Source organism: Capsicum annuum, chromosome 2, assembly GCF_002878395.1.
Source record: "Capsicum annuum cultivar UCD-10X-F1 chromosome 2, UCD10Xv1.1, whole genome shotgun sequence".
In the NCBI taxonomy this organism is placed as follows: domain Eukaryota; kingdom Viridiplantae; phylum Streptophyta; class Magnoliopsida; order Solanales; family Solanaceae; genus Capsicum; species Capsicum annuum.
Window position 1 is genome coordinate 152,701,814 of NC_061112.1, and position 14,609 is coordinate 152,716,422.

Here is a 14,609-nt window from a genome sequence, read left to right on the forward strand (position 1 = left end):
CACTGTTTTGAACTGGTGAACTGTTTTGTGAAATGGTATACTGTTTCAGCAAAAATACTGCACTGTTTTGGGTAAACAGACATGCATTTTTAGAAAAATTACACCTCTAAATTGAACCACTGCCACCTTTTCAAAGAGGCATGTTATGGCTATATAAATCTGGTTTAATTCACAGGTTTTGATATGAACGAAAATTTCACAATAAATACACTCTTCTTGCCTTAAAAATATTCTGTGTGATCACTCAAAGCGTTCAGTGAGTTCGAAGATATTCCAGTTGTTTGAGGTATCGCTACAATTGATTTGTTTAGCGATTTTATCCTGGGAGGAAAATTTCGCAACCTCGGGTACAGTGAGGAAAATTATTTCCTTAAGGAAAGTTCGTGAATTCGGGCAACTTGGCCATTTCTGTTTCATCTTTATTTCTAAAAATAAAATACACCTCTTGTAAAGATCACTTTGATCTTGTGTTAAGGGTATTTTCTGCATTTCATTGTGTTCTTGGTTTATAAACTTGAACTAATTGAAGTGGTAGTTTCTAGTATACAGATTCTTGTACCCGTAGAAGAAAGATAACAGTATATAATCTAGACAAATACTTTAAAAGGCGAGGTGGATGGAGGCATACAAGGTTATTGAGGTTGAAGATGAATTGTGTTGGGGGGCGAAGATGACAGACTAATTTGTGGAACAATTATTTTCCCAATTTCACTAGAGAATTAAGTTAGTATTTTTCTTAAAGGAACTTATTTTCTTTAAAAGGAGCTATCTTTCATAAATCTATCTAACCAAACATGAAAAATTATCCAATAAGAGCACACCTAAAAATGTCAAATTCTTATCTTTTCCCATTTTTTTGAAAGAAAATAAGAGTCGCACAAAACCGTGTGTAACATTTTTGCTAAGAGCTAGTCTTCCCGTTTACTTTGTATTATATGGATATATTATGTGTAAGATGACCAAATCTTTTTTTCATGAGCAATGTAATGGAAAATAACACTTCAAAACAATTGTGATTTGCCAACATGGAATTCTACCTACTTATCGCTTTTGGCGTATTGTTTTTTTATTACTTACATGTTGAATTAATGATAATGAATGAAAAAAATAAATTATATAGTTTGCGTGGTCTATATAGATTGTTTTCTTTTTCCTATATCTTTTCATTGAAATAAAAAAAAATGCTTATTCCTTTCTAAAAAACCAATAAATTTGTACGAGCCTTTCTAGATTTAAATAATCCTTCATCTGTATCAGCTAAATTATAACTTAAACTTTTAAATGAAAGATGTATCATTATTTTTGCTTTTAGAATACGTTCATTCATTTGTGAAAGGTTTGCTTCCAGGCAGCTTCTTAGAAAGTGGTGGACTAATGACAATTGGGGACCATAAAACCAAATGACGAAAATGGCATCTATGTGACATGCAACTTGGAAAAATCTTATACTATTTCTTTCAATTTGTTTCATGTATCTTTGTTCGATTGACAATACAATTTAAACATGTCATGACCATAGAATTTAAATATGTCACGAAAGATGTTATTTTTATCGGTTCATTGTATAAAAAATAAGTTTTTGATCACTTTTACGTATTTATTTTAGCAAGTTAAGATAAAGAATTTATTTTTTGTTCATGTTTTACTCTTTTAAGTTTTAACACTAACTACTTACACCTCAAGACTTGTTGAAATGTTAATAGTCATGGTGTAATGTAGTAAATTATACTAAAAAAGCACACAGGGAGGACGAAATATAAAAAATGACATTCTTTTAGATATAATAAGTCTCTCTATAACGTCTATCTTCTGCAACAATATTTCAATACAATAATTTGTTGGGTTCAAGTTGGATGTGTAAATAAAAATTGAGGAAATAATTTGGAGGAAAAGTTAACTTTCACTTAAAAGGAAAGTCTAGCTCTATGTCTATCACATTGGTGGGAGAAAATAACTTTATTGTGTTCTTATTAAGAAACACACCTTCAAATAGATATTGAGGTAAGAATAGAGAGATGTCTCGCGCTATCGTTGTCGTCGCTTGCTTGGCTTTGGATTCAGAAAATGACCAAGTGATTACTTTTTTGGACAAAGTTTATTTGAAACTTGGAAATCTGAAAATCCAATGGAAATAATTTTCTCCATGTGCGTGCACGTTTCGGACGCGATGCAAACGCATACGCAACGCACCTCGAAAGGGAAGCGACTCTTCGAGGAAGTGATACACTGTTTCGGAAATAGGGTGATCTGCACGCGCAGACCTGGCGTAGGCTGACTCTGCCTGGCGTAGGTCCAGCGCAGAAGTCAATGGAATGGCCAAACTGTCACCTGCAGCCGCAGGTCAGGTGTAGCTTAAGCACAAATTGGGCGAAAGTGACTAGACTATTCAGAAGTGATGCCTCTTTTCTTTGAACCATTGCTTCCTTTCTGAAGGGACTCTTAATGGTTATAAATACCTGAACTTCTCCTCGGGTATAGATACGATTTTAAGAGCTGAAAACATTATTCTTCTTCTCAAAAGTTTATTGTGATCATCAATCGTTGAGTGTGTTCGAAGATTCTGAAAGTTTAAGGTACCACTACTTTCAGAAAGTGAACCATTTTATCCTGGGAGGAAAGATTTCGCAACTTTGGATACTTGAGGAGAATTAAGTCCTTAAGGACACACCGTGAAATCGGTGGACTCCGTTCTGAATTCTGCTTCATCTTATTTCTTTCAAAAGTTGACAAACATACTTCTTTGATAGTTTATTTAATTTTGATTAGTCAATTTGAGCTTGTGTTGAAGGTGTTGAACTTCATTGTTGTTCTTGAAAACTTGTTCTTGAACTTAGGTTGAAGTTTACATTGAAAACATACAGATTGTGTACCCGAAACAACATACTCAATTTTTTCCTTTGATTACATACCTTTTTTTTATGATAATATTTTCACAATATCTGATCAACATTTTCTTTTAATTACGTACTGGTGTACCATAAAATGCCATAATAATTAAGATATTGACGTCTTAAAAGAGAGGTCTAACTCGTACAATTTCCAGCTCTGGAGCTACGATTACGGCAGAAAACGAAATTGCAACTTTTGGATTCTATTTAATGAATATTTAATTTCATCACCAGTCACCACGTTATAGGGGAATTTTCCTGCGTTGACTCCGTAATCATTGACAAAAAAAAAAGACTAGGCTTTATTATCCTCTGAAATGAGAGATACTATAATAATGCACTTATCTAATTCCATTTTCGAATTAAATAATTGGGTAACTGTTCCAACTAGGAGTAATTAAATTGTTTAAAGTAGTTGTGCCCGACTTGGTCCCCAAAATCTTGCAGAATAATTTCATTATCAAGAGTACGTAGTAGGGCAATATTTTTGACGCATAATTTTAAATACAAGTCAAATTCTGCAAAAATATTGGGGTTGAGACTTGAGAGCTAGTTCTCTAATATCTCCTACAATTGAACGGACCATACTTCTTATAATAATCGGTTTCGAATTAGATGTGATAATATTGACATGCTAAGATACTTTCTTGGACATAGAGATTTCGAAATCTAAGTGCAATGAGGGTTTGAGATCGAGTTCAAAACTCCAGTAGAAGTTTAGACAATGTATTTGATCATTTATTTCATACGACACTATTTATTTAAAAATATAGTATATTATTAAGAGAACTCTTTTAACATTTTCATCAAAATATTTCGATATACTTTATTCTCCAACCTGAAAATTATTATACTGCTGATATTGGCAAGGAAATGGACAAAGCATGGTGATTTTTATTTTTTTATTATGGAAGATGACAATTGGAACAAAAGTCGACTCACAAGTCACATGGGCAATTATTTGGGTGACCAACTTTGAGTGGCTCTACTTAATCTATTTTCTTCGTCTTCAAGTTATACACCACATATTATAAGTTCACAATTTGGAATATAGGGCTTTCAATGTAGGGAAAATTTATACTTTGAAAATTCTCACTCATTTTTATCTTTTTAATTTATATTTGTTTGGGGGCTATACTAGTGTTTGTGAAAGGAGTCTAACTTTTTCTGTACGAATATTATATATATGTATCGGCTTATACGTACGACAAAAGAGGTGAAGATGAACATACTTTTATTCAATTTTTTGTGAAGTCGAATTCTTATATGTACGAATCAAGGAATTAAGAAAGATCTAGTTATTGAATAATTGAGTTAGTATAATTTTATGACAAATTACTCTATACATTGAATGATGTTTTGTGAAATTAATCCTATGTGAATGCCTGCTTTTGAATTAGGGGGTCTTAGTATTAGATAGGTTAGTTCATCACACATAGTGTTGGACCTATATAAATGCCATCTACCTAGTTTGGATCGATTCTTTTGTCTATTTTCACAATTACTATTTTCAGTCTTTTCACACAGCTCACCTAATTAAGTCACCATGAGTCAATTTATTAACAAGTGTTATATTAATTGCTGATAGAGACAAATCTTAAGTTTTGTGTAGATGGGGTTTAGATAAAATGATCATTAATTTGTACAGTAAAATCTTTTTATATGGATAACAATTATTTGGATATCTTTTGAATATTGTAGCGAAATAACGTTATAAAAAATATATAATAAATATTAATATACTATAAAAACCAGTTTAACAAAGAACAATATTGTTATAGATTATGACGGTTATAAATAGAATTGGTGGTATATATATATATATAATACTAATATTACCACCTTTTTGTTAAAAAGAAAACCTTAAATATGAAGTCATCAGTTTAAATTAATGGTATCTGAAAAATGAATGTTGAGATTAAAAAGAAAAGAGAGACGTTAAAAAGGAATGACAATTGGTTCTAACTAAAAGTGTTGCTAGTGCTCTTTAATTTTCAAAAGCTGCTTAACTAGATCCCCTTAGCAAAGCTTCTTTTGTTTACGTACACAAAATGTAACTTTTCAACTAATGTATAGAAAGTTAAAAAGGGATGATACTTTATACACAAAGCTAAACAAATCTTACTTTACCCAAAGCATAAGACAGAGAGAAGTAGACAAGGCAAAAAAGTGATTTTTTTATGTGGCAAAAACTGCAATCGGCGCACCCATCCCAAGCTTTTTGGATTCTGTCATCTTCTGCTAGGGACATGCAGGTTGGACCCTAAAAGAGGACTAGGAATCAAAGAACAAATATATGTGAGTTTAATATTTTTTTAGTGAGGATATATTGTGTCCTTGCATATGAAAATAGACCAAAAACAATATAAAAAAAGTTAAGTGTTTCGCCAATTTAGGTATGGTTTTGTATATTTTTATTTTTTTTTCTTTCGAACTGTCACGCATTAATGTGTTGAATCGTGTTGCATCATATGTACTCAGATTGCTGGGGACTCAAGCAGTACAAATACTTACCATTTTGTAACCAAAGCTCCATTTTTTCTGACCGAAGGTTGAGTTCCTTAACAGTCCAATGGGCCAAGAAACTAGAGGAAGTTGTAGCCCAATGATATTATCCAGTGAACCAAAGCCTTGAATAAGTAGGATAACAGTGTAATGGGCCTACAGTTTTGCTAGAGAAGCCCTTTTCCTGTCCAACGGATCCAGCTGATTTATAGCGAGTGATTTACACGAATGACCTCCATTAACAGGGGCGGACCTAAGGCTAATTTTTGGGTGCTCCAACACCCATTAGATTCGATACAGATTAGGTATAACTATAGAAAAACTGTATTAAAATTGATATAAGACTTAAAAAAGCATCAAGTAAATCAAAATAATAGATGAGTGCTTTAGTTTTTCACATAGAACTTAAATAAAAAATCGAAAAAGGCTCAAAAATACCCCTGAACTATCTGAAATAGCTCAAAAATGCCTCTCGTTAGATTTTTGGCTCAAAAATACTTCTCCGTTAAATATTTGGCTTAAAAATACCCCTCCCTCTAACGGAATTTGGAAAAGGATCAAAAATACCCCTGAACTATCTGAAATGGCTAAAAAATACCCCTCTATTAAATATTTGGCTAAAAAATACCTCTTCCTTTAACGAAATTCCACCAAGCATGTCACCTAGATAAAAAAAAACTACGTGACTATGCCACATTACCATCCACATGTAAAATGTTAGTATTTTTTAATTATAGAAAAAATGCTCAAATATGTCACTGAACTATCAGAAATAGCTCATTTATGCCATCCGTTAAAAGTTGGGCTCATTCATGTCATCGCCGTTACAAAACTGGCTCATCCATGCCATTACTTTTAACATCCGATTTTTAGAAAACAGCTTTGCCACGTGGCAGCATATTAGAGGTCCACATCATTTAAAAAAAATTAAAAGAAAATAATAATTTTTTTTTGATGCACTAAAAAGAATCCACCCAATTTTTTAATCCATTAAAAATTAGTTTGATCTGTGCTTTTAAAATTTGAGATTATTTGTATAATGCTCCATATCAATAATGTTTTTTTTTCTTTTCTGGCCTTCACATGTGACTCTGTTCACAATTCTGATCAATAATATGATCATCTCCCTTTGAACTAAGTTTTACTTGATTAATTACTGTTAGTGAGTTAATTTTGAGATTATTTGTGTGTCGCCTCATATCATCTGAGTATTTATAGTTACCAAGCTCATCGACTTTTTTTTTTAGTTGTATGCGGCTTAAAATTGTGGTCAAATATAGTAAATTGATCCATAGACAAGCAAAGACAATAAGACAATACGTCTTATACCGTCACTCTATCATCCTCATACCCATCCTGCAAAAATTTCAGTACAGTGGTGTTGATATCAATTATTGTGCTAATTAATTATCATAAAATTCTTTTAATATTGTATCATATCATTCGCTTTGAACCAAATTGACTTTTTTTTTCAAGAGACCTTAAATATCCGGCATTTTATAAATAATTTCATTTCTTTTTTACTTTTCACGTGGGACATTGTTCTCTCAAACATTCATTATACTGCTCCCTTTCATCTTTTTTAATATGTCGTTTAATGTTTTGACACAATCATATATTAAGATAATTATTTGACAATCAACATTAATCATTGAAGGTAGAATATTTCTCTAAATTAAAATTATGTTTTTTCTTAAATTATAATTTGATTTAATGATATAGTTACATAAAAATTGGTGAGACGTCATACTTTTTAATCCTTATATAATTAATTTTAAGTGGTCCAATCCTAATTAGAAATTGAATAAAAACAATATATAAGCCATGCATGCAAGTTACAACTCACAAGTATTATGTATGTATAGTCTTTATCATTTCATTATATACTTAATTCAATGAATTGATTAATTCCAAAATTTTATTATTTTTTTATTTTTAATGAAATAAAATATCTAAGAAGAAAGAATAAAATGAAGAAGACGTGTAATTTGTATAATATAGTCTAAGGTCAGTTGGCATATATAAAAATAAAAGTAAATCCAATATATTTTTGATAAGTTAAATAACATGGGAGTATATATTTGTGTGGGAGTATAAAATAAATTAATGTATTATATATATATATATATATATGTTCATTGATTTCTTCATATATATTTTTATGTTATTTTAAAATCTTTTAATGAAACTTTTGACTCTACTATTAACCTAATCGTCATAGATCAAACTAATTTTTAATGAATCAAAAAGTTGGGCAGATTCTTTTTAATGGATAATTTTTTTTTTAAAAAAAAAAATGACGTGGACCTCTAATATGCTGCCACGTGGCAAAGTTGTTTTCTAAAAACTGGCTGTTAAAAGTAATGGCATGGATGAGCCAGTTTTGTAACGGCGATGGTATGAATGAGCCCAACTTTTAACGGATGGCATAAATGAGTCATTTCTGATAGTTCAGTGGCATATTTGAACCTTTTCCCTTAATTATATAATATTTCTTTCTTTCTTTCTTTTTTTTAATTTAAAAAAGTCAGTGAAACGGACAAAAACTTACAAGGCTTTTTAATTTTTAATCAAAGTAGACAAACAGTGGTTACATAATATTTTTTTTGAAAAAATTTATTAAATGTAACATCGCTATTATCAAATTCCTTTGATCATCTAAAAAATAAATTTTTTCCTGTTAATAGGTTTAAAAATGTGAAACTCAACAAAAAAGTCTTATTAAACTGATAAATCAATTAATTATTAAGCCAGTATAAAAGTTAAAATTAAGATTTACTCGTAAAAGTAACAAATTTAAAATAAACTTCAAATTAATTACTCAAAAGATGTGTTTGGCTTTGCTAGTTTTTACTCAAAATGTTTATGTTAAAATGATTTAATAAATACCTCCTCTAATCTAAATTTAATGAATCTTTGAATGTGACACACATCTTTAAAAAGTTAATGAATGACATAATTAAAGAATAATTTATCAATATTAAGTATCATTTTACTTCTTTTCAAACTTGTTCTAAAAATAATAAGATTATTCACCAAAACTGAATTTAGAAAAATGAATTCATTTCGAATGATTTAAACAAGTGTTAAAAGGAATTTATTTATTTTGAAAAAAAATTTGCATGTAGTAAACTCAACTCAATTATTAGTACATCAACATTTGCTAGCTTAAAAGTTAAAATTCTAGCTCCTCGTCCGAGTCAACATCAGATTAAGATCAAGCTGTTCCTCATCCCAAACGACAATAACAAGATGAAATTTTGAACTTTTAAAACACTAATGAAAAGGTGAAATCTAGAACTTTTAAAACACTAATGAAGTAATTAGCAAAAGATTGGGTTTTTGGTTTTTCCGTTTCACTGCTTTGCAAGAAAATAAAAATAAAAATAAAGAAGAAAGGAATGTCATATAATTAAAAAATATTAATATTTTACATGTGGCATAGTCACATGTTTTTTTTTTTTATCTAGGTGGCATGTTTGATGGATTTTGTTAAAGAAAAGGGTATTTTTGAGCCAAATATTTAATAGAGGGATATTTTTGAGCCATTTCAGATAGTTCAGAGGTATTTTTGATCCTTTTCCAAATTTCATTAGAGGAAAAAAATATTTTTGAGACAAATATTTAATAGAAAGGTATTTATTAAATTTTAAATCCTGGATCTACCACTACCTCCGTAAGATGCTGTCTTAAATTTTCAGCTCCGTTTAATAAACTTTCTAAAAGTTGGCATTCGCTTAAGAAAATGTGAACCTAACTTATGTTTGATGGACAATAAAAATTGTTAATTGGAAAACTCAGTTGCAAGTGTACAACACATACCAAATACGTAGTAAAATATCTGAAAAGTTTATTTAAAGATGAGAAAATTAATCTGGAATTGCCACGTCACATTGTGATCCCTTGAATGTCCTCAATCAAATCAAAGTAGTTCATCTTCCTCATCCAATCCAAATTACAGTTAAAAAAAAAGAAAGTAAAAAACAATTCGTCCATTAGATCTCAACATTCCAATATTTACATACAATTCCAACAAGAGTAACAGTAGCTAACAATTAGAAGTGAGGATGGAGAAACAGTCAATGGTGATTGAGCACAAGTCATATGCTAGAGTTGGACTTCTTGGAAACCCTAGCGATGTTTATTATGGGAACACCATTTCATTCAGCCTCGGTAACTTTTGGGCTTCTGTTCGTTTGGAGCCTTCTGTAGATCTCGTCATTGTTCCTCATCCTTCACATGATCTCGTTCAATTCAATTCTATTTCTCACCTGGTACCTTATCTAATGCTGTTCCATTACAACTATTATTTTTTTTTTAATTTGAATTGTTTTTGTAATGCCAATGCGGTTAATATTTTCGGATTGAGATGGAACTAATCGATTTGGTTTTGGGTTTACTTGGATTGTTCATGAATTTGACAAAGATTCAACTGACTATGAAAAATTGAACTTATACATTACTTTGAGATTGAAACTAAAAATTATTCTTTTCTTATAAAATGTTTACTATTCGTAAGCTTATGCCGTAGAAGCTGACATAAGGCTATTGGCCTTGTAGAGTGGCGTCTTTTATATGAAAAAGACTATATCAGTGTAACTAAAAGAAAAAAGAAAAGTTGTATGACCTCCCCCTCTATGCCTTGCAGTAATGAGAGCTTTTTTTTTTTTTTTGACGTATATCTTTTGGTAATAGGTATGCTCGAGAGAAAAGGTTATTCTGATCTGAATTATCAGTGTTTTCTCAATTAGGATGATAAATTTAGCTCTTTTTGTTTTTTAGAGCTGTTTGGATTGGCTTATTTAAGGATAGGATTAAAAAGTGCTTCTAAGGCATTTGTTTTTTAAGCTAAAATTACAAAACTAAGTCAAAAGTCATAAGTTACAAGTCCATCCAAACAGAATAATCTTAGTTCTATGTGGATTTTCATGCAGTATGATTGATTGTGGATTTTCATGCAGTATGATTGAATTTGACTGAAAACATACGCTCATGCTTGTTGTCTAACAGGTGAACAGGTTGCAGAATGAAGGGTATTATGGAGGGGTGCGTTTACTTATGGCAATCGTTAAAATATTTCACAACTATTGCAAGGAGAACAACATCACCTTACATGACGGGAATTTTACTCTCTCATATGACACTAACATTCCCCGCCAGGTATGGCCTAATATTGCAAGATTCAATTTTTGTGGTTTGAAATCGCGTCAATTGTTGGTAAACTCTTTATTCTGTTACTAGATGTTCTTTGAAATGAAACTTCTTGCTAGTTTATATCGTAAAACATGTTCCAGATTTTGGTATCAATGGAAAAAAACCTAGCAATGTGAAATTTAATTTTAAGCAAAAGAGTTTAATCTGCATTTAAACTGAAAGATAATAGATAATCAGTTGCAAGCATCTATATTTCCCGCACTTCGTATTAAGAGCGAAAGATTTTGTTTTTATTTTCTTGAGTGATCGGGTTAATCTTTGTGTTATGATTTATGGATTCAGAAGCCATCACATTTTATGAAAAGTGAATCTGTGTGCTCATTGTTGTGATTTTGAGCCGAACATTATAGAGGTGATCATAATGTATCCGGCAAACATAAGTCAGTTGAGCTGAAAAATAATACATTTTCTAGTGAGTTTGATTCTAGATCAAGTTTTCTGTGCAGAGGATTCGTAAAATCTAAACAAAGTTCAACTGAACTGGCTAACAGATTTGTTTTCCTCTGCATATTCCCAATCGGTTTATATTGACTTAACTAGCTTCATTATTATACCAAGACAAAGTGTGGTCAAGCTTTCGTTGATCGTTTACTGAATCAATCTTAAACAAGCTTCAACTGTTGATATGGTTCCATTGTTTTGTGTTGAAGATGTCTTTTCCTAGGTTTAGAGTTTACCTGAAATAACCAAGTCGAGTAAAACATTTCTTTAATTTCAATCAGGCAGAATCAAAACCTAAACCTTGGACATAAACCTATGCATAAAACTTTAAATGCTACCTTCTGGATTTTAGCTATCCAAATAAATTAGGAGCAGCACTCATGCTTGTTTCAATCATAACTGAAGTACTTCAATGATCGTGATCTGAATATGTCATTGCTTTATCATAAATATGACAAATTAAAGATTTGATTTAGCTCATGTTTCTGATATATCAAATACTTTCCACATCTCAGACAGGGCTTTCAGGTTCTAGTGCAATCGTAAGTGCTGCACTGAGTTGTCTTCTTGACTTTTACAAAGTTAGACGTCTCATCAAAGTTGAGGTAAGGCCGAGCCTAGTCCTTAACGCAGAAAAGGAACTTGGAATTGTTGCAGGTCTTCAAGATAGAGTAGCACAGGTGTATGGAGGTGTTGTATATATGGTATGTATGTGTGATACTCTTGTTTTTCTTTGACTAATGCCATAGTTGTAATGTTTAATATTGTGTGTTCATCTTTTAACCTTTATTTTGCAGGATTTTGGCAAGAATCACATGGATGAATTGGGTCATGGTATATATACACCCATGGATATTGATCTTCTCCCACCTCTTTACCTGATCTATGCAGAAAATCCCAGTGATTCTGGAAAGGTGAGTATTAAATGTGCAGAATATGAGTGTGAAATCTCTTTCTGGCATCAGGCAAAAGATTCTTTGGACCAAGTGACTAAGTTTTACTTGAATATGTTATTTACTTGGCCATGCAATGAGTTAAAATATTACATTTTGGTTTTCACTTCGCACAAAGAGGGAAGTGAAAATAATTAGACGAAGAGGAGTGTTGATGTAGGCTTGTAGTTCATGAGGCAGGCCCTTTATTTCAGGATTTTTAACAGGGTAACCTCTTAGATTTTTCCAGTATTTTATCGAATATTTCTCCAGATAATGGAAGACATAACGATTGTAGCAGGTTCTCAAGGAAATGTGAATATCAGTCTCGTGATTAACTTTGTCACTAAGAATTACTTTGATGCCAGTAGTTACATAGATGATATTTTTTTTGCAATGCAGGTACATAGTACAGTTAGACAAAGATGGTTAGAAGGTGATAAATTAATAAGATCAACCATGGAAGAGGTTGCAAACATAGCTGTGGAGGGACGAAAAGCTATTCTTGAGAAGGACTACAATAAGCTGGCAGCCCTCATGAATCATAATTTTGACCTGAGAAGGTAAAAATATATGCAACCTGTTTTGGTACTGTCATGTTGTGACAACTTTATGTCCGGCATAGTTCTATTTACGTCCCTTTCCCGGTAAACTTGGTGTTCACAAACTAGCAAATAGAAGTTGCATCTTATTTGTCATACTTATGATGTACTCAAATATTGCTAGATTTGCTGTTCTCTTTATGTCCCTTTCCCGGTAAACTTGGTGTTCACAAACTAGCAAATAGAAGTTGCATATTATTTGTCATACTTATGATGTACTCAAATATTGCTAGATTTGCTGTTACATAAAGCGGTTAATATGATATGCCAATCGAATGCTTAAATTTTGTGCGGGACTATGCAGGCGTATGTTTGGAGATGATGCTCTTGGAGCTATGAATATAGAGATGGTTGAAATTGCTCGAAGGGTAGGTGCTGCTTCCAAGTTCACAGGAAGTGGTGGTGCTGTGGTCGTGTTCTGTCCGGATGGACCTTCACAAGTGAAGCAGCTGGAGGACGCATGCCACAGTGCTGGTTTCGCTTTCCAACCAGTTAAAGTTATGCCTTCGTTTCTAAACGAAATTGATCTTCAAACTGTGGGGTCAAAGTGAAAACCATGACCTGTTTTCCAATTCTGTAGCCCTCTGTATTCGTTGCTTCTTTCACCTTTCATTGGTATATGCTATAAACTTATCATGAAGTATGTCGCGACCATTCAGTCAAGTCAAGGACGCTTCTTATAAACGACTCAAGGACAGAAAATACTCGCAACAAAAGTTTTTGTTTGTTTGTTTTGATAACCGTGGTGCCAACTTGCATGCATCTCTACCAACTCCACGGGATATCTGTCACCTCCTATTAAGCCTAACAAATTTAGAGAATCTTTTGTTGCTGAACTGGTCATTAGAACAAATTACAAGAAACTAACCAACCATTTTTAAAGTTAATACGTAGCACATAAGGACCATAATCCAAAGAGCAAGCAAGAGAGAAGGAAAACTCTAAAATGAAAATAACAAGCACCTCAAGCAAGATCATGTTCTGTTAGCTGAGACACCCTTTTTTTTTTTATAGGTAAAGCATAGTAGATCAAATCCATAAATAAACAACGCAGTACCCCATTGAATCATCCTAGCAACTAACTGTAATACGTCCACATAGTTTAGTACACACCAAAAACACATAAAGCTGATATTGTTTTAACATTAATGAGAATCCAAGAGACACTACATACACACACACACACACACAAGAATGAATATATATATATATATATATATATATATTCATTCTTATGATGGAGGTTCCTAAGTCTTGTATTTGTTCAACTAGTAGCTGCATTCCCTGAATGTTCATTGAATTTTGCTTCATAATCCTTAATAATTGTATCCTCGCGAACATGGTGCAGTGAGTTTTGACATGTGCTGATTTGGAGACCAACTACATCCACTACTTTCCCCACCGTCTTATCATCGCGTTATTTTTTGGGAATTTGGGCGACGTTAAACAACCTTAAGATCTGATCATCTAAGACGGATGATAAAACTATATGTGGAGCAAGCAAAATGGCATATGTTTAGGCCTAGGGCTGTCAATAGTTTTTAAAGAATCGACCTACCCGATTGAATTGAACCGAGTTTTAGCTTTCCTTACCAAAATTGATGGGTTTTTATAAATTTATAAACCTGACCCCCGGTCGTCGCTCCCCGGCGTTGACCCGACCCCCCCGTCGGTTCATACCCCCCCGGTTCATACCCCCCCCCCCCCCCCCCCCTCGCGAGGTACACCAGTCCCCCCCCAACCCGGCATTCAACCAGCTGCCGCCCGGTCCCCAGCCGCCAACTTGGTCTCCAACAGGCCGAGACTCCGCCTGCACCCGCCACGCCGTCTCCAGCAGCCGCAGCCCCAAGGGAAATCCGGTGACTTCTAACCTTTGTTATTTCGTTATTTCATATTGCATTTTAGTTCATTATTTCATATTCCATTCTTAGTACTATGCTCGTAGTAGCCCGTGTACCTTGACTTGCGTGGGATTTGTGAACATTGTCTGTTGTCTGTTGTTGCTGTTGCTGTGGTCGCTTCTTAGT

The 14,609-nt window shown here is 32.7% G+C and overlaps 1 protein-coding gene across 1 annotated transcript; it reads left to right on the plus strand.

Annotated features, from left to right (window-relative positions):
• The first annotated feature begins 9,120 nt into the window (after positions 1-9,120).
• On the plus strand, positions 9,121-13,322 carry LOC107860691 (glucuronokinase 1). The gene is made up of 6 exons (XM_016706142.2): positions 9,121-9,667; positions 10,404-10,553; positions 11,564-11,752; positions 11,846-11,962; positions 12,383-12,543; positions 12,887-13,322. Exons 1-6 carry the CDS (start codon positions 9,461-9,463, stop codon positions 13,131-13,133), a joined length of 1,071 nt encoding a protein of 356 aa, XP_016561628.1. The 5' UTR covers positions 9,121-9,460; the 3' UTR covers positions 13,134-13,322.
• The last annotated feature ends 1,287 nt before the right edge of the window (positions 13,323-14,609 follow it).